The 21,189-nt window shown below is 44.1% G+C and overlaps 1 protein-coding gene across 2 annotated transcripts in view; it reads right to left on the reverse strand.

Annotated features, from left to right (window-relative positions):
* PARP8 (poly(ADP-ribose) polymerase family member 8) overlaps positions 1 to 21,189 on the reverse strand; it is a 190,821-nt gene that overhangs the window by 18,038 nt on the left and 151,594 nt on the right. For both annotated transcript variants that reach the window (XM_072136327.1, XM_072136336.1), the window contains exons 13-18: positions 18,152 to 18,205; positions 16,815 to 16,910; positions 13,465 to 13,557; positions 10,922 to 11,047; positions 9,009 to 9,074; positions 3,887 to 3,954 (exon numbers count right to left, since the gene is read on the reverse strand). In XM_072136327.1, the coding sequence (XP_071992428.1) occupies positions 3,887 to 3,954; positions 9,009 to 9,074; positions 10,922 to 11,047; positions 13,465 to 13,557; positions 16,815 to 16,910; positions 18,152 to 18,205 (503 nt within the window). The remainder of the gene's footprint in view (positions 1 to 3,886; positions 3,955 to 9,008; positions 9,075 to 10,921; positions 11,048 to 13,464; positions 13,558 to 16,814; positions 16,911 to 18,151; positions 18,206 to 21,189) is intronic.

Consider the following 21,189-nt stretch of genomic DNA (forward strand, 5'->3'; position numbering starts at 1 on the left):
ACAAAATTGCCTCCAACAGTACTGCTGTCATGAAAGCCTTTCAGCCCAGTGATCATGCAACAGATTTCAGAGACTTGAACCTAGGCATAGACATCCCTCCAGTTCAGAGAAGTCTGGGTTTGAGATGGGACTTGTTAAATGATTCTCTTGGCTTCCAGGTCAATTGTACAGACAAACCGTTCACTAAACGTGGAGTCCTCTCAGTGGTGAACAGCCTATATGATCCACTGGGATTTGTTGCACCCTTGACTGTACAGGGAAAATTCCTACTAAGACAGCTCTCAGAGACTACCAAGGACTGGGATGCTCCACTGCCCCATGACAAGCAGAGAAAGTGGGAGTCCTGGAAAGAATCCCTTCATGCCTTAGACAGGGTTCACATACCACGTTGCTACACTAAAGCATCTCTCATCACAAGCCAGAGAAGGGAAGTCCACATATTCTCAGATGCATCGACTGAGGCCATCGCAGCTGTTGCCTACCTGAAGGTAATTGACAATTCCAATAACGTTCATGTTGGATTTCTGTTCGGAAAAGCTAAACTAGCCCCTAAACCTGAGCACACCATCCCAAGACTTGAACTGTGTGGCGCAGTACTTGCTGCAGAAATTGCAGACTTTATACATCATGAGCTTGATATTCATGTGGATGACGTTCAGTTCTACACTGACAGCAAAGTTGTCCTAGGTTATATAAACAATCAGACTAAACGCTTCTATGTCTATGTCAGTAACCGCATAGAAAGGATTAGAAAATCCTCCAACACTGAACAATGGCACTATGTGTCATCTAACCTCAACCCTGCAGATTGTGCCACCAGACCATCGTCTGTTAGCGCCTTTGCCAAGTCTTCTTGGTTGACAGGTCCAGAGTTCTTGCTGAAGGAGAATAAAAAAGCATCTGACGAAGACGTCTTCAGTCTCCAAGATCCTGACAACGATCCTGAGATACGTTCTGAAGTGAGTACCCTCATCACCAAGACTGAAAGGAGGTCCGGCTTGAACTGTCACCGATTTGAGCGCTTTTCCAGATGGCTAAAACTTGTACGCACCATTGCAAGGTTAGTTCACATTGCACAGTGTTTTCATACCAGTAACGATAGCACTGAATGTCGTGGTTGGCACATGTGTCGCAAGCCTCTCTCTGCAGAAGACATTACACTAAGTGAGATGTTAGTGATACGTAATGTACAGGAGAGTGCTTTTCATAATGAACTGAAATGTCTTCGTGACAGACAGGACATTCCAAAAAGCAGCCCACTCATCAACATGAAACCAGTGGTTGATGATCATGGTATGCTGAGGGTTGGTGGCCGCCTGAACAAGGCCAAGTTAGGAGTGTGTGAAAAGAATCCTCTTATTCTTCCTGGCCATCACCATGTTACTACATTGCTCATACGGCATCATCACGAAAGGGTCAAGCACCAGGGCAGACATTTTACCGAGGGTGCTTTAAGAGCCGCAGGCCTGTGGATATTAGGAGCGAAAAGGCGGATTGCTCACATAATTCACAACTGTGTTCCATGTCGCAAGTCAAGAGGGAAATTGCAACAACAGCAAATGTCGGACTTGCCAGTTGACAGGACGAGCACTGAGCCACCGTTTACCTATGTTGGTCTGGATGTTTTTGGGCCATGGGCAGTGTCTGCACGCCGAACCAGAGGTGGTCATGCTGAGAGCAAACGATGGGCAGTGTTGTTTACATGCATGAGTGTACGTGCTATACACATTGAAGTTATAGAGTCCATGGACACTTCCAGTTTTATCAATGCTTTAAGACGTTTTCTTGCCATCAGAGGACCAGTAAAACAACTGAGATCTGACTGTGGGACCAACTTTACCGGTGCCTGCCGAGAATTGCAGATAGATTCTAAGCCAGTTCAAAATTACTTGGCCAACAACGGTTGTACGTGGGTCTTTAACCCTCCACACGCCTCTCATATGGGTGGTTCATGGGAAAGGAATTCTTGGCCCATGGGGCTCATCTCTAAAATCTTTCCTAGTGAGGATGGTAAGGTTCGTAAGGTGGAAGTTACCACCATACGTCAAGGAGTCCCCAAGACATTTATTAGGCCTATATCTGAGACTGTCCTCTTGATACCAGGAATAAGTCAAGCAGAAGGGACAATGCAAGTACATTGACTCAGTCGCTCAACGCAGAACTATGCCAGGGACAGCGGCTTGCTGCGAGCTGGATTATCTACCATTGAACTGTTCCTGATCAGCAGTTTTCCAGTTATTGTTGTTTGATTATTTGCATTTTGTTTGCAGGGTTCAGAATCATCATTCTAAACCAAAGGACATTTACATAATGTTTGATCTATATATGTAGTGAAATCCAGGGATTTCAGACGGGGAGTATGCTGTTACAGCCTGTCATATTGCCCTTGCTGTTATTGGTCTTGTATTGTACATTCAGTCTGCAATGATATGTTCATACTCATGTTATGCATGCTGCCACCCAGTGGTCAAAGTTTTTATTGTTGGATAATTTGCTTGCTGTATCTTTAAGCTAGCTATCCCATCATGCACTGTTACCCAGCTTCTCCTCCTCTTTCTGTGACATCACTTCCTCCTTCTTCATGCTGTCCTCCATTTGTGACTGTAGCAGACATGTTCATCTTCACTGTGCAGTAGCAATGTGTTTTGACCGCATGGCATGTCATTTCTAAGGTAAAGGCATTAAACTGAACCTAAAGCACATCCATTTCATCCTCCCTTCATGCAAATGGCAACGCTGTGGAATGAATGTCAGTGAGTTCTACTATCTACCATCCAGTTTATACGGAGACTGCACTCACAACCTATCAGGGTCTTCTCCAGCGTATATCTGTGGCAGAATAATGAGCGCTCCCCACCTCTCCCCTCTCCTTAGAAAGCTGAGAGTCCCCTGCCATATGTTTTCAAAATATAGGACCTGTCCTATATTTGCGCGGTGGCCGCCCCGGCTCAGTCATCTTTTTGCTGAAAATAGCTTCCCTTACATCCTCAAAAATCAACTTTATGTTATATTCTCTGGTATCAGAGGGGGCATATCCTGCCCCTCCCATCTACTCCTCTCCATGTCCCATGGCTCATGGCTCATGTGACCAGGGTGATAGAAAACTGCACACCATGCATATATCTGATCACATAAAATCACAGCAGACTCCAAAGACTTCTACTTCTCCCCAGGAGGCATGCTGTGATGTCATGTGATCGGATACTTACATGGGGTTCACGTTGCAGATGTAACAGGACCTTACATGATGTCATCCAGGTCACATGACCAATGATGTAACAGAGCTCTCTTTCTCATTGTTCCACACAGCAGAATATTATAGCCCTGAGACCTGTCAATCAGGAACATGGAGGCAGGGAATGCAAGTAAATTTTAATATGCGTGACTCAATTAGGGTGAATGACTCCCATCAGGTGAGTTGCATATAAGTTTGCAAACTGATTACAAACATTGCAACCATTAAGGGATAAGGGCAATGCTTTTTAATCATAGTTTTTAATGTAGTCTTTATTTTGGGTGGGTTACTTTGCAGGGCAGGTTCTAAATTAATCTAACATCAAAATGAAACCTTATGAGCCAGGGACACTTACTCATAGAGCCAGACTGTTACACTCTGACAAAATCTGACACATTTGTTCGGCCCCATTGTATATTGGGTATCCTATGTGAGCAGTGACCCAACCTTGTAATCTATGTCGCTTCCATGTGAGGATACATCCCCTCTAATGCATTCAGGTTTAGCTCCTTTGTTATTTGTCATTCCATCCCCTTCCGCTGAGAATCTCATTCCTATTTCCCAATATCAAGGCAGCAAATTTGATTTGGCAGATAATGTATTTCACAGGAAGCTACGTAAAATGTTTGGGTTATATATAGAGTCACCAACCATTGCAGCAAAGGATGGGCTAACGGGTCTTGCTTATCCATCTGCTTCTTGATTTCCAAATAAGGTGCCTAGGAGAAATACAGATAGGATTACTGGGAATATCGGATGAGTGTATGATGGGTTAATCATTGCAGCATGAAGACACATAATAGACTGACATGGGGAACCATTAGCCGTGGCTGTGACTGTATTCTATACCTTGTGCTGGGGTCATATGAGGACAACCCATCTTCAGTGTGAAGGAAATCTTAAAGAGCCCTCCAAGTCTACCAGAGGTCGCACTACAATTTGTCCAGGAGGGTAATAACACTGCAAACCACCCCCAACCCAAGAACAGACTAGGGCTAACAGCCCTCCTCTCCCACCCTAGACAATGACTTACGGCGCCCCTCCTTCACCCCAGACTATAGGTGACGGCGCATCTCCTCCACCAAAGTCTATGGCTGATGTTGCCCCTCCCACACCCCGGACAAGACACCTCCTTAATCTGAGACTATGGATGATGGTGCAACTCCCCCACCCCAAACTATAGAGGACAGCGCCTCCCACCCCAGACCAGACTATGGTCGACTGCTCACCCCCACCACTGCAGACCATACTATTGATGACAACGCCCCTCCTCCACCCTAGACTATGGCTGACAGTGCCCCACCACAGATCAGACTATGGATGATGGTGCACCTCCCTCACCCCAGACTATAGATAACACCGCATGGCTGACAGGCTTCTTCCCCAGACTAGAGATGACAGTGCTTTCCACCAGACTAGACTAGGGATGACAGTGCTTTCCACCAGACTAGACTAGGGATGACAGTGCATTCCACCAGACTAGACTAGGGATGACAGTGCTCTCCCCCAGACCAGACTAGGGATGACAGTGCTCTCCCCCAGACCAGACTAGGGATGACAGTGCCCTCCACCAGACCAGACTAGGGATGACAGTGCCCTCCACCAGACCAGACTAGGGATTACAGTGCCCTCCACCAGACCAGACTAGGGATGACAGTGCCCTCCACCAGACCAGACTAGGGATGACAGTGCCCTCCACCAGACCAGACTAGGGATGACAGTGCCCTCCACCAGACCAGACTAGAGATGACAGTGCCCTCCACCAGACTAGACTAGGGATGACAGTGCTCTCCCCCAGACCAGACTAGGGATGACAGTGCCCTTCACCAGACCAGACTAGGGATGACAGTGCCCTCCACCAGACCAGACTAGGGATGACAATGCCTTCCACCACACCAGACTAGGGATGACAGTGCCCTCCACCACACCAGACTAGGGATGATGGTGCCCTTCCCCTCCCCAGACCAGACTATGTATGACTCCGCTTACCTCCCAACCTGGACTGTTTAAACATATCTTTAAAAAATATTTTTGTGTGGTAGAACGGGGGGGGGGGGGGGGTGTGAAACTCTTTTTTTTAATTATTATATTGTAAAAAAATATTATTTTGTAATTTTATAAACTGGGGCAACAGCTAGCAGGGAGTCCATTATATATGTGCCCCCTGCTGTTATTTTATATAGATCACTGATAACGGTGATCTTATGGTAACATCCCATATGATCACTGTCATCAGTTATCTGTATACACATACATGCGGAGAGGATGCACACTGAATTTTCCCTACATGCCTCACATCCCTGCAACACTTAGTGTGAGCGCTGTATAGGGGGTCTGCTGTGACAGGGGACTGATGATGTCGCAGTAAAGGATTGGGTTGTCAGCCTGGGATGAAGGCACTGTGTGCCTGTGCGCACAGTGTCATGGCGATGGGATGGCCTCCCTCACTGCTGAAGCTATGCTATGCAAGGTCATGTGACCGGAATAGTGAATGGCTGTGCTGCAGTCACATGACTTTACATCAGGCTGCAACAGTGACATAAAGAGGCTACAGCTTTCAACAAAGGGGGGAAAGGTCCTGTGTGGATTTATCTGCATGAGTTTTTTTTTGAAGGAGTAAAATTGCCTGTGAAAGGGTCTATGACACTTGTACAGTTGTTAATGCAACATCTGCATGTCACTGCACAGCAGCATCTGAACTTTGTAATTATACACCACATACATCATATGATTTATAGCCTTTGGAGCTTCCATTATCATATAGGTTATGATCATACAATGATGACCTCTTGTCATATCTAGATATGTGAGTTTGTCTATCTTATGTGTTTTCTTGAAGCCACCAAGTGGTTGTGGAGCCTTTTAAGGGTTTTATTGGCATGTCATAATATTGTATTGGAGACCTGAAAGAGCATACTCATGTTTAAAATTCAAGACATATCCAGAATAAGGGTGCACTGACCCCTCTCCATTCCATTCACGTCCATGGGAGAAATCAAAATTTGTAGAGTGTATAAAATAGGTTACTTTTAGAGCTCCCATCGACTAGTATGGACTGTTGTCACACAAATTCTTAGCCAAAACCCCTCATACACTATTCTTCATTATAGGCAATGCAGAACAGTGTGAGTGCTGACTGGAGACTGTCCCCGTATACAGAAATAATGGGGAACAATTCCTGCCGTCACCTTAATCCTGGCGCTGTCAGTCGCTAGTCTTGACATGCCGAGATCACCTAGAAAACAAACATATAATTGGCAGCCCAGAGAGCGGGGACAAGATGTCCGGTGCTCCGGCTGCTAATCATGCACACCCCTGCACCTCCCTTTCTCATGCCTCTGGCATGATGTCACCTCCCTCTCCCAACATGGGAGGTGCATAGTTAGCAGCCCAGAGTGCTGGACATCTCATCCCTGCGATCCAGGCTGCTTATTTATAAGTTTGTTTCCCAGGTGATCCAGGCCTGTCAAGCTTAGCACCAAACAGCGCCCAGATCAAGGTGAAGAGGAGCGAAGGTGAGTATTAATACATTTTTTTAATGTTATCCACGTGGTTGATTTCCTTTCAAGAGAACCTGTCCCCCAGTTTTATCCCACTAAACTAACAGTTCTGTCATTGTAGGGTAAAAAGTGTCCATTCTAGGATTCCCTCTTTTATGTGAAATATTCCCCTTTTCAAAGTTGCTTCAAAGTCAGGCAAATATGACTCCTTTCACCTCATTTTTATATGAGAAGAGTCAAGTTTAGTGGTTGCAGAAGTTGTGGCACTTTAGAAGCCCATATCTTTGGTTCTATTGTACCTGGTGTCATGTTGAAGATAAGGATTTCATCTTTCAGATCAGGGCTGTGGCTTTGTGAGCTACAGAACCAAAGATACAGACAGCTAAATACATAGTTAGAAATGTGAGCTGCATATAAAGATCCAGTTCCCGCCTACTTTTTACCTGCGTGTATGTCCAGTTCTGTAGCTCACAGTAAAAAGAAGCTGGAAAAATTAGGTTCTTATTAGAGATGAGCGAGCACTAAAATGCTCGAGTGCTCGTTATTCGAGACGAACTTTTCCTGATGCTCGAGTGCTCGTCTCGAATAACGAGCCCCATTGAAGTCAATGGGAGACTCGAGCATTTTTCAAAGGGACCATGGTTCGGGAATAAAATGTGTTATTTAACTGAAAAAGAATGTCTTCTGATAAGTTATCAGATGTATGCAAACATCTGCAATCTATTCTTCACTGTTCCGCGCGTATATTATCTCCCGACAAGTTAGCAGATGTGAAGAACAGTGAAGAATAGAATAAAAACAGTGACCACAGGATCATTTAAGTGAAAAACAGTGAAGAATAGATTGCAGATGTTCTGCACATCTGCTTACTTGTCGGGAGATACGCTGTCCCGGGATCCGCTGCTCTTCTTCCACTGAAGTCTCCCCGATCTCTCTGCCCTTCCCGATGTCTCTGCGCCGCTGCCCCGCTTTCTCGGTGCCTGCCGCTGCCCGTGCTGCTCCCCGTGCCTGCCGCTGCCCGTTCTGCTCCCCGTGCCTGTCGCTGCCCGTTCTGCTCCCCGTGCCTGCCGCTGCCCGTTCTGCTCCCCGTGCCTGCCGCTGCCCGTTCTGCTCCCCGTGCCTGTCGCTGCCCGTTCTGCTCCCCGTGCCTGCCGCTGCCCGTTCTGCTCCCCGTGCCTGTCGCTGCCCGTTCTGCTCCCCGTGCCTGCCGCTGCCCGTTCTGCTCCCCGTGCCTGTCGCTGCCCGTTCTGCTCCCCGTGCCTGCCGCTGCCCGTTCTGCTCCCCGTGCCTGCCGCTGCCCGTTCTGCTCCCCGTGCCTGCCGCTGCCCGTTCTGCTCCCCGTGCCTGCCGCTGCCTGTGCTGCCTCCGTGCCTGCCGCTGCCTGTGCTGCTTCCCGGTGTCTCTGTGCTGCTCCCCGGTGTCTTTGTGCTGCTCCCCGGTGTCTCTGTGCTGCTCCCTGGTGTCTCTGTGCTGCTCACCATGTTCTTCAATGTGTTCTTCACATGCTATTTTGTTCGCACCGTTCCGCGCGTATCTTCCGACAAGTAAGCAGATGTGCCGAACATCTGTAATCTATTCTTCACTGTGTTTTTCACTGTGTTTTTCACTTAAATGATCCTGTGTTCACTGTGTTCACTGTTTTTATTCTATTCTTCATTGTTCTTCACTGTGTTTTTTTTAATTAAATGCTCGATCTCGAGCAGGGGAAATACTCGTCCGAGCAACGAGCCGTTTCGAGTACCTTAATACTCGAACGAGCATCAAGCTCGGACGAGTATACTCGCTCATCTCTAGTTCTTATCTTTATTGTGATGCAATAAGCATGTTCTAAGCATGTGCTATAGAAGTAACAATCCCCCTGCAAGCCTCTAAAGTTGACTCATCTTATGTGAAAATGAGTCATATTTACCTGACATTGAGGGAGAATTATTGTAGGTAAATGGGTGAGATTTCATATTAAAGAGGGAATTCTAGAAAGGACATTCCTTCGCCTACCTGGGCCGGTGGGTTAGTAGTTTTAGTGGGGTGACAGGTCCACTTTAAGCTACACTTAACGATTGCCGATAGCTCTGATGGCGGAAGTCTGTCCCTGTTTTGTGGACCTTCACAATGGTCTCTCTTTTGAGATGCTTCACTTAATTTGAAACCTTCATTGAAGTAATGCAGTTTCCAGGCAACAATTACACTGACTATATTTATCCAATGTTTCCTCCACGTCATCCTGTAACCAGATGAAAAGAATCTCATTACGATATAAATATAAGCGCGCTCACTTGCGTCATCTCTCTGATGGAAGTGATACTGTCTAGCGCTTTCATTACTCGGTCGTAGTTCTTTTTCTGTTGGGAAAATAAAGACGAGTCAAGATATTGTTCAATATGAAGGTTACACATTAACATTAACTTTAAAAACTTTGTAGGTGCTGTTCTTTATACTGACTTTACATAACAGATCGATCTTGGCCCAAACTCCCAAATTTTAGTAAAGGTGTCCCAATTTTCAGCTAACTTCAATTTGTGGTGAAAAAAAAAGTGCTTGTAATTCAATATTCTCTAACCTTTATTCTCCAAAGAAATAGACCAGCGCCACTGGTGCCTGCCACCTCAATTCTTCCCCCATTCCATTAAAGGGAACCTGTCACCACATTTTCACAATTACAGCTCGTGACAGGTTCCCATAGAGCCCTATAAACCAAATGCCACCCTTCTGTTAGTTAAAATAGTTTTCCTCACATCCCCATAAAATCAACTTTATATTATCCTACCTGCCAACAGTATGTCCTGCTTGGCTGGCCCCTCCCATATACTCCTTCTTATGCCGTGTGCCTCCTCCACATTCAGCACTTCATATTAGGTGACCAGGGTGATCTTTGTTTTCTTACCTTGCATACAGCTAGACCCAGCAGTGAGTCAGAGGGGAGGTGTCCTGCTTGGCCAAGTCCAGTGACCCCTGCCATTCTCCCTCACATCTACTCCTCCACATGACTCATGCCTCCTTCTCACTGTTTAGCACTTTATGTCATATGACCAGGGTGATGTCATCTAAGGTCCTTTACACAGTAACATTCACATCTACCCCATCTTTGTTATCTTACCAGGCATACAGCTAGACCCAGCAGTGAGTCAGAAGGCAGTCATAAAGTTGCTTTATGTAACTGTTGAAGAGCCCGGACCGGGCTTGAAATGCGTTTTACTGAGCAAACCAATAAAGAAGTTTGATCGATACAAAGTTGCTACTTTGAGTGATTGGCGCCAAGAATCCCCATCCACTGCTTAGCATTGGAAATCCAGGAATGCCTGCCTAAACTGCTCGGACTACTGCTGAAGCCTAAAAACGTGTTGTACCGATCGTACAACCAAACAAAGTGAGCAAAATTGCCTTTTAAATAAGTGAAAACAATCTATCCAGAATTTACACATGCCCGTATTTCTTATCTTTTTTTTCTGAGACTCCTTCTCACTGTTTAGCATTTCATGTCATGTGACCAGGCAGATGTCATCTAAAATCTTTTATCCAGCAACATTTGCAAAATCTACCCCATATATGTATCTGATCACAAAAAGTCACAGCAACCTCCATGAAGATATGGGGAGGAGCAATAGTCCATGGATGCTGCTAAGATTTCATGTGATCAGATACATACATGGGGTAGATTTTGCAAATGTTGCTGGATAAAAGACTTTAGATGATATCACCATGTTAACATGACATGAAGCGCTGAAGGAAGCATGGGGAGAAGTAGAAGTGACTAAGTGCTGATGTCAGGTAAGATGACAAAGTTGATTTTATGGGTGTGTGAGGGAAACAATTTTTAGCTAAAAGAAGGGTGCCAGTTAGTTAATAGGGCTCCTGTATGGAAATATGGGAAGCTGTATTTATCGAAAATATGGTGAAGGTTCCCTTTAACACATAAGCTCCACTTTCATATATGTGGGGAGGTCAAGATGAATCCATTAATCACATGAATGATAGGCACAGCTAAAAGAAGTGATGAAAGAGTCAAGCTGCTGTCAGACCCCAATGTCAGCATCTCATACCCGATTCATATCTTCATAAATATCTGCCATGGGAGGAGAGTCAGGAGCCCCATACACAACCGATACACAAGGGAACCACCAAAATCAGCGGATTTGGATGATTTTCATCTAGTTTGTATAGACGTAAAAGCAGAAAAATAAACACTTACTCGTGGGTTAAAGGCCAGGGTCTGAGGATCGTTGGGGTCTACCACTGAAGGATATGGCTCAAATATGACAACTTTCCTCGGAGATTCCAAAGCAGAACGACACATTGACACAAGGAGATCCACAACCTGGAAACAGAGAACAGCACAAATATCTTATAGAAATGCTCAACTATAGAACAACGACAATGGGGTCACTTATCATTACACTTCTAGGTCTATTTTTGTAGTTCCACTGCCCATCAGATTCTTTTTGCTAAAGTCCCAAGTCATGAATCTGGCTTTGCACTAATAGTAGTTCTATGTTTACCCCAGATTAATGAAGAGGTGTACATAGTCCTGTGCGATTTTATAGCAGTGAAACGTCTGAAAAACCCTCAATTTGACTACTTTGACATCACAATGATGTCACAGTACAGGGATAATACAATGATGTCACAGTACAGGGATAATACGCAAAGTGATGTCACAGTACAGGAATAATACACACAGTGATGTCACAGTACAGGGATAATACACACAGTGATGTCACAGTACAGAGATAATACACACAGTGATGTCACAGTACAGGGATAATACACACAGTGATGTCACAGTACAGGGATAATACACACAGTGATGTCACAGTACAGAGATAATACACACAGTGATGTCACAGTACAGGAATAATACGCAAAGTGATGTCACAGTACAGGAATAATACACACAGTGATGTCACATTACAGGGATAATACACACAGTGATGTCACAGCACAGGGATAATACACACAGTGATGTCACAGTACAGGGATAATACACACAGTGATGCCACAGTACTGAGATAATACACACAGAGATGTCACAGTACAGGGGTAATACACACAGTGATGTCACAGTACATAGATAATACACAGTTATGTCACAGTACCCGAATAATACACACAGTGATGTCACAGAACAGGGATAATACACACAGTGATGTCACAGTACAGAGATAATACACATAGTGATGTCACAGTACAGGGATAATACACACAGTAATGTCACAGTACAGAGATAATACACACAGTGATGTCACAGTACATAGATAATACACACAGTGATGTCACAGTACAGGGATAATACACACAGTGATGTCACAGTACATAGATAATACACAGTGATGTCACAGTACAGGGATAATACACACAGTGATGTCACAGAACAGGGATGATAATACACACAGTGATGTCACAGTACAGGGATAATACACACAGTGATGTCACAGTACAAGCATAATACACAGTGATGTCACAGTACATAGATAATACACACAGTGATGTCACAGTACAGGGATAATACACACAGTGATGTCACAGTATCGGGATAATACACACAGTGATGTCACAGTACAGGGATAATACACACAGTGATGTCACAGTACAGGGATAATGCACATAGTAATGTCACAGTACAGGGATAATACACACAGTGATGTCACAGCACAGGGATAATACACACAGTGATGTCACATTACAGGGATAATACACACAGTGATGTCACAGCACAGGGATAATTCACACAGTGATGTCACAGTACAGGGATAATACACACAGTGATGTCACAGTACAGAGATAATTCACACAGTGATGTCACAGTACAGGGATAATACACACAGTGATGTCACAGTACAGGCATAATACACACAGTGATGTCACAGTACAGGGATAATACACACAGTGATGTCACAGTACAGGGGTAATACACACAGTGATGTCACAGTACCGGGATAATACACAGTGATGTCACAGTACCGGGATAATACACACAGTGATGTCACAGTACAGAGATAATACACACAGTGATGTCACAGTACAGGGATAATACACACAGTGATGTCACAGTACATAGATAATACACAGTGATGTCACAGTACAGGGATAATACACACAGTGATGTCACAGAACAGGGATAATACACACAGTGATGTCACAGTACAGGGATAATACACACAGTGATGTCACAGTACAGGGATAATACACACAGTGATGTCACAGTACAGGGATAATACACACAGTGATGTCACAGTACAGGGATAATACACACAGTGATGTCACAGTACAAGCATAATACACAGTGATGTCACAGTACATAGATAATACACACAGTGATGTCACAGTACAGGGATAATACACACAGTGATGTCACAGTACAGAGATAATACACACAGTGATGTCACAGTACAGGGATAATGCACACAGTGATGTCACAGTACAGGGATAATACACACAGTGATGTCACAGTAGAGAGATAATACACACAGTGATGTCACAGTACAGGGATAATGCACACAGTGATGTCACAGTACAAGGATAATGCAGTCAGTTTATTTCAGCTGTTTGATACGCTGATACACTCTGTGCTGCTGTGAGTCTAGAGCTGCTATAGATACGGGACATGTAACATGCAGCACATGAGACACATGCTAGCCTACATTTCTAGCTTACATAGAACATATCCTCTAATATCAGGTATCTTTACTCCCGATGTGCAGTATAAGTGATGCAGGATGTGATTGTTCCATATACCTGAGCACCGGTTGCAATTTCATCTGCAGCTTCATTCATTACGCCCAGTGTCTGGAAGGCGAATACACAAAGCTCTCGCTCACAAACAGTAGGCTGTCGATGGAAGAAAAACGAGAAATATCACTTTATTAATAACACACTTGGGCTTTTATGTCATTTTTATTAGTTAATCTTATTTTGCATCCAATTCGATAAAAACTTGGTTATACATACAAATGAGATGGATTTATATAGACCACGGAGATGAAAAGCCAACATAACAGATGTACACTTCCAGCGTGTGACCACCAGATGGCAGTGTAATAAGACGAATGGCCCATGTGGCGGTATTTAAAGCCGCTCCTGCAGGTTCTATTCATGTTTTAATTCATGAAACGCTTCTCCATTGCTCAGCACTTGTGAAATGAGATGTCAAATCCGTTGATGTACAGTACAGCGCCACACGATGGGCCCTGCTTCATTGCTTCCACTGAGACGCAGGGAGCGCCGCCTAATTTCATTACAAAATCGCAATTCACGGCTTTGTGCATTAGGGGGATCATCCCTTGCATCTTAAAGGGAAATGTTATGTCACAGTAATCGCGTTCTGCTACACAGGGAAAAACGCGGTTATCTGACCACAGAAAATGCTAATTTAGATGTTTATGTGATTATTAGTAACTGGGCTGTTATTGCATTTATTGCACTAGATGCTGCTCCATTTTGACATTGTTTTTATTTTATTTTTTTATATTTATTTTTTCCTGCTCCTGATAGAAAACACAGAATCGTGGAAGGAAATGAAATCAGTATTGTAACTCAGAAACCACCGTGCCTTAGTGGTTAGCATTAAAGCCTTGCAGTGCTGGGGTCCTGGGTTCAAGTCCTAGGGTCAACATCTGCAAAGAGTTTGTGTGGGGGTCCTCCGGTTTCCTCCAAAACATACTGGTGGGTTGATTAGATTGTGACCCCATTGGACAAGTTCTGTGCAGCCCTGCCTAATATGTGTGCGTTATCATTATTATTAAACCTGCTGGTCCAATACAATTTTTTGGGTAACATATTCATTTTGTTTCAGTTCCTGGTCTTTTGCTAGATCTCTGCTTGCTGTAAGTGACTGACAGGGGTGAAATTAGGAAATATCCGTTACAAAATTGTGGTTGGACACCTTCCATAAGTATAACAGCTGTTGAAGGGTGTCTGAATTTTTTTTAACTTAAATATCCTGGGGGGCTCTGGTGGGCATTACTAGAGCTTTTCCATGCTTTTCCACAGGCTGTTACACTGTCTCCCCCTTAGCTACCTCACTACTTCTCACAATGGGAGGGGGGAGTGCTCCTGCGCAGTGTAACAGCCTGTGAAGCCAGGACAGTGGGGCTCTTGGAAAGTGCTATTTAAAACTCCTGACTCATTAGCAATATTTTAAAAGTTGCTTTTAGAAGGAAGAAGTTGTATAACACATATGAGAAGAGACCACAGTCACAGTACCTAGATCTATGAGTAAGTGTCACCCAGAAGTTCTCAGAGAGGAGCAAACAGGGTCATGGCGCAGAGTGACCCCGGGAGCCCCGGGATTTTTCAGGACATAGAGCAAGTGATGTCACCAGGGTCACTTTTTGGCTGTATTGGGTCCCCTGAGACATCCGGCCTAATCAATAGTGTTAAGAAACCAAAGACCACTGCACTGCTGGAACCAGGAGCAGGGTAAGTGCACTCGTTTTTACCGTTTTCCCTGTTGGTTCCTATGGAATTTATAGAAAACATCTATAAGTTCTATCAGAGCTGGGGGTGGAGATCTAGCTGCTGTGACTCACTCCTGCTCCTCCCTCTCCATAGACTTCTATGTCATCTGACACCTCTGTGAGATTCCATCTATGTGGAAAGCAAGACAGAATCCAGCAGAGATTTCAGAAATAAAGTTTGCGAGAGAGAATAAGAGACAAGTAACTTTCCTCTTACTATATATTAAAATATTACTTTTATTGATTCGTACTATTGATTTCTGTAAGGTTTGTACACTATAAACTTATTCCCACATTTCCAGCAGAAAGCAGGCGCCTAAGAAAAGATGTTCCGCAAAGTTTTTTTTCCAGCTGTTCTAGAACACTCCGTACATCACCCGAGACGCCGCGCTGCATATAATTCATGGCATGAAAGTCCCAAATTTACGATCTCATGTTGTGCTTAGCATCCAATTAATACAGCAGCGCAATGATCCTTTCTGACCTTAGTCATAATTACATCAAACGAGGAGACAATAGGAACAAAAGACCTGTGTACAAGCCAACAAATAAATGAATGTTTTTACATTCTAACGCCAAGATGCGCGGAGCAGACGTGGCGCTAATTAACTAATCATCATCAGGCGAAGAACCGATTTCATCCCATAATCAAAGGCTACAACATGGGAAGAATAAATCATACGGAGCAGATAATCAGAGCCAAGGTCAAAGAGACTCCCATTCACTCATTTCTACTTCCCGGGTTCTGCCCCAAAAAGAGGTGGGACCCAATTATAACAGTACGTAGAGTGGGGTGTACTACCCGAAAATCCATAAAGTCCCTTCTGAGAAGGAGCCATCGGTGACCTGACAAATGTGCAATTTGTTGGGTGAAGGTAAATTTTTCCTGTGTTATTACCGTATATACTCGAGTATAAGCCGACCCAAGTATAAGCCGAGGCCCCTAATTTTACCACAAAAAAACTGGGAAAACCTATTGACTCGAGTATAAGCCGATTGTGGGAAATGCATTGGTCACAGCCTCTCCAGTATGTAGCCAGCCAGCCCCTGCCCCAGTGTATATAGCCAGCCAGCCCCTGCCCCAGTGATCGCACAGAAGATCTACGGGTGCCGCCAGAAAGGCAAGTTTTGATTGATTTATTTTTTTGACTCGAGTATAAGCCGAGTTTGGGTTTTTCAGCACATCTTTGTGCTGAAAAACTAGGCTTATACTCGAGTATATAAGGTAGTTATTGTTTTTCTTGTGCTTTTTGGGAGGTGGGTTCAAAAATCTGTGATATTGTAAATGGGTGTTAAAAATGTTGCCACTTTTTTAAAGTACAGTTCCGGCGCAGCTGTTCGTTCTACATTATATTTCTGTATATTGCAGGGAATCCTGTCCACTGCTCTGTGTGCAGCTCGTGAGATTGGGCCACCATACGGCACATTCGTGCTCAAGAGCCGTAATACGTGTATTTCTCGTGCATTATCGATTCTGGACATTATTTTCTTAAACTCTTGTCATTCTTGTAGGTTTAGGCTGTACGGAGAGGGGTCACAGGTTGAGTTCTCTCCATACAGTGAGGGTCTTCATAGGAAAACCCCTTTAAATATCAAACAACATTGACATGTGACTTAGGGAGCACTCACCCTCAGCATTGGTCCGTTTTGGAATACATGGGGTTCATCACACACCACACAGTACTCGTTCAGCACAGGGATTCTTTGTTCAGCAAATTCTATTGTCTAAAAAGAGGAGGAGGAAATAAAAAGAAGAAATAGAAGGTGTTTATAGCAAATTACAAAAAAGCCGCTAAAAACCCTCATCCCCTGTCCACACACTGGGAGATATGTCTAATTACTAGGGATCCCAACGGTTGGAGTCCTAGGACGGGGGCCATAAGACCATCCCCATATTACCTGTTCTAATAATCAATGGGGTCTCAGTCGTTGGGACCCCCGGTGTCAAAACTCGCCCCCGCCTTACAATAAAGGACATATTTTTAAACTATGGAAGACTGAATGAAAAAGTTCAAGCAGGTCCTGGACATGGGGGACCAATATCCAGCCGCAAACTATATTGATCCCCCTGGATGTCTATGGTGCATGGTCATGGTACGTTGTCTCACTGCACCATGACCATGCACAGAAAACTATAGGAAACATCCTTTTTTTTTCTTGCTGCGATACGGCTCCGGCTGCTCGCTTCTCTATGGAGATGGAGGGGTAAGCAGCGCTTGGTGGGCGTTTTGGGTGACTATGGGCACCCTAGAAGACTTGGGCCCCCGAGCTACTGCCCAAACCGCTTATATAATAATTCACTACTGCTCCTGCACAAGTAACCAGTAAAGCTACAGCATGGAGGGGCTTTGGTAATGCCCCCAGAGCCCTTCTGTCTCATTAGCATAATTATGAAAGTTGATGTTATAAGGAAGGAGGCCACATATAACAAATATAAGAAGATTATCATAGTCACAGTGCCTGGATCTATGAGTAAGTGGGATTAATAAGAGCAGTAGCTATCCAGTAATTATCAAAGATTTGTCCGTAGCAAATCATAAAATATTTGGATATTTTTCTGTGCCTGAGAAATGGAAGATTTGTACCGATTCTATAAACCAAAAATTGAATATTTATAAATCTTAGATGCTACAGAACGTCATCAGTATTTCATTTCAACTAACCTTTGGCAAAGAGGAAGCTTCCTCTAATAATTTAAAAAGAGGTTCTGCAGCAGCATTGCCTAGTGTTATAAGGCGTCATCTACTTTCAGCTACTCTATAAACTTTGAAGAATATTAGGGAAAGTCTTATATTTGTGTGACCTGTAAACGTTTACTCTTAGACCTAGTTCACACTGACGTGTAATATTACAGCGAGGGATGGGGGCTTATCTTGTATCCAGTATATTGGTCTGTGATTGGACAAGTGAAATGTACAGTATGATCTATTGTATAGTATAACATAACATAGTATAGCTGAACATACCTGCACAAGAAATCCATGCCCCCGCGCTGGAACACTTTTTGCACCATTATTTGGCTACAAGAAAAGATGAATAACATTCAATGATTTTAATATTTTTTCAGAATACTTTTTTTTTACTACTAATGAAAACCTGGGTGTGGAAAAAGAGGCCGCACAGTTACAAAGCTCTCAACATAGATTAACAAATTAAAAAAACAATAATGCTGAACATCCAGGGAACCTGTCACCCCATTTTCACACATACAGCTGGTGACAGGTTCCCATAGAGCCCAACTAAATAGTAGGGAAAAATGAAGCAAAACAGCGCCCCTATGGTAGACCAAGGAATAGTTAGGGTATAACATCACCACACCCTGGATGGAGGTTTACCTAAAAAATTCTTGTATAGTAGCCTTATGAATATCTATGTGATGGCTGCCAACAGTCAACCCAGGGGCATAACTACAGGGGTAGCAGCCATTGTAGTCACTATGGGACCTGCAGTGTCAGGGGGCCCCGTCATTCGATCTTACACTGAAGAATGGGGGATGTGCATCATAATATACATATTGGGGCTCATTTACTAAGGGTCCACACGGCGCATTTTCGTCGGGTTTCCCGACTATTTTCATTTGCGCTGCATTTAAATGGGTTTTTTGGCGCATGCAATCGGAATTTAGCGCAATCGCGCCGACTTGCATGTGACAACCCGACTGATTCGGACTAAGCTCAGGATTTGCAATTCAAATTGTGTCGCAAGACAATGCACTGACATACACCAGGAAGAGGTGAACTCTGGCGGACCTCAGCGGAGAAGCAACAGATGCGGAATATGGACGCACGATCTTGAAGAATCGCGCCAGACTTCATCCTCGTCGGAGAACGCACCTCGGGGATCACAACAGGACTGGGTAAGTAAATCTGCCCCATTATGCCGCACATTGTACATAATGGGGCAGATTTACTTACCCGGTCCTGGCGCGATCCCGCGGTGCGTTGTCCGACGTGGATTCAGGTCCGGCACGATTCACTAAGTCCTTGCGTCTGAGTCCCTTCCTGTGCCGCTGCTGCGCTGAGGTCTGCCGGAGTTCGCCTGCTTCGTCCCGGTGTATGTGAGTGCTTGATCTTGCAACACAAATCATTTTTTAAATTCTGCGGTTTGTCCGACGCCCACTCCCCCCGATTTCTGTCGAGTGCAAGCCAGCGGCGATGCGCCAAATACGGTCGTGTGCGCCAAAATCCCGGGGCAATTTGCCGCAAAGCAGAAAAATTCGGCAAACCCGCCGAAAGTGTGGCGTTCGGTCCCTTAGTAAATGAGCCCCAATGTGCAATGTGTACTATGTGCAGTTTGCCTGTGTAGTGTGCAGGGGGCGCCAGTGGGGATGAGTCACTGGACTCGTCTCAGCAGGACAGGACACACCCCCTATGACCCGTGGCTGGATCTGGCTGGCTGCTGGATGTTGCTTTTGTTACCATTTATTAAAAAAATCATTTAGAATTCTAAGATAACAGAAGTCTTGTAGAAAAAGAACGTGAAAGACCAAAGCCTGTTAAATGGATTGTCTCAAATTAGAGAAATATGATTGTCGTCTTCCAAAAACAGTGCCCCAGCTTTCTCTGGGATGGGAATGGTTTCCCATGGTACGGCAGCTTAGCCCCATTGACTTCAATGGAACCAGGGTGCAATAGTAGACACAACCCACTGACAGAGATGATGATATTTGTTGGCCATTTTTTGTGCTCAGTCTAACAACTAACATTAACCACATGCACACATTTTCTGGCCTTCAACATTATATGAATCTTCATCTTTTATCAAAAGAAATCTACCATCAAAATCCATCATGATAAACCAAGGACACTTACTTATAGATCCAGGCACCGGGACTGCAGTAATCTTCTTATACTGTATCTGTTATCCATGGCCTCTTTCCTTCTAAAATCACCTATTAAAATGATTCTAATAAGACAGAAGGGTTTTGGGGGGTGTTACCGCAGCCCATCCATGCTATAGATTCATAGACTGTTACACTGTGCAGGAGCACCTCCCCCTCCCACTGTTTGCTGAACCTCTGCTGCCCTGAGATTACATCAAGAAGAAGGAAAGTGCTGGGTGAGCAGAGGGGGAGACAGTGTAACGGCCAGTGGAGGTATAGCACAGAGGGGCTTTGGAAATGCCCCCTAGAGCCCTTCTGGCTCATAGCATAATTTTAAAAGTGCTTTTACAATGAAAGAGGCCATGCAAAATATAAGTATATTGCCAAAGTCACCTTGCCTATAAGTAAGTGTCCCTGCTTTACCATGCTGGATTTTGATAGTAGATCCCCTTTAAGGTCCTAAATCTGCCACTGGTAACTTATTAAAGGGATTGCCATAAGGATAAATATTGATGTACTCTGTAAGGTTATGCAAAACATAACAATTCTTTATATGGAATCATTTTTATATACTCCTGTTTAGATATTGTGCTAGATACTTGTTTTGGTGCCTCTTGGTGAAGCACTACAGCAATGTCCATCTAATGAGCCCAGTACCAGTAAAAACATGGATACGGATTCACCTTGGCTGAACTTTAGACTCCCAGGAATCACTTTGTCGCCTCTGTACTAGAGGAGCTGGGTAATAGAATCGAGCATGTGTGACCACCAGCATCAGACACATTTGATGGACATTTTAAGATAGTATTAAATTTACACCAGGGGGCGCTGCATAACAAGTATGCAACAGCAATATATATAGATCCAAGAGCATTTTTCCAATTCAATAAATGATTTTTCTGTTTTTATAAACTAAAAGAATTTATCTGACAAGCCCCTTAATGATACTTTATACTGCTATAAACTGAGTTATTTTGGCTACAATGTTTGTATTTTTTTATACATCTAAATCAGTGCAAGGGACTCGGAGCTCCGCATCATGAAAGTAGAGCTCTGACCACTAACAAGTTAAAGGGAAATTAAAAGGGGTTTGCACCTTCACCACCGTTAATAGGACAGGGGACGATGGGGCAGATTTATCAATCTGTTTACAACAGAATTTTAGACACTTTTTTTGGCTGA

The sequence above is a fragment of the Engystomops pustulosus genome, chromosome 1, assembly GCF_040894005.1.
Source record: "Engystomops pustulosus chromosome 1, aEngPut4.maternal, whole genome shotgun sequence".
Classification (NCBI taxonomy): Eukaryota; Metazoa; Chordata; class Amphibia; order Anura; family Leptodactylidae; genus Engystomops; species Engystomops pustulosus.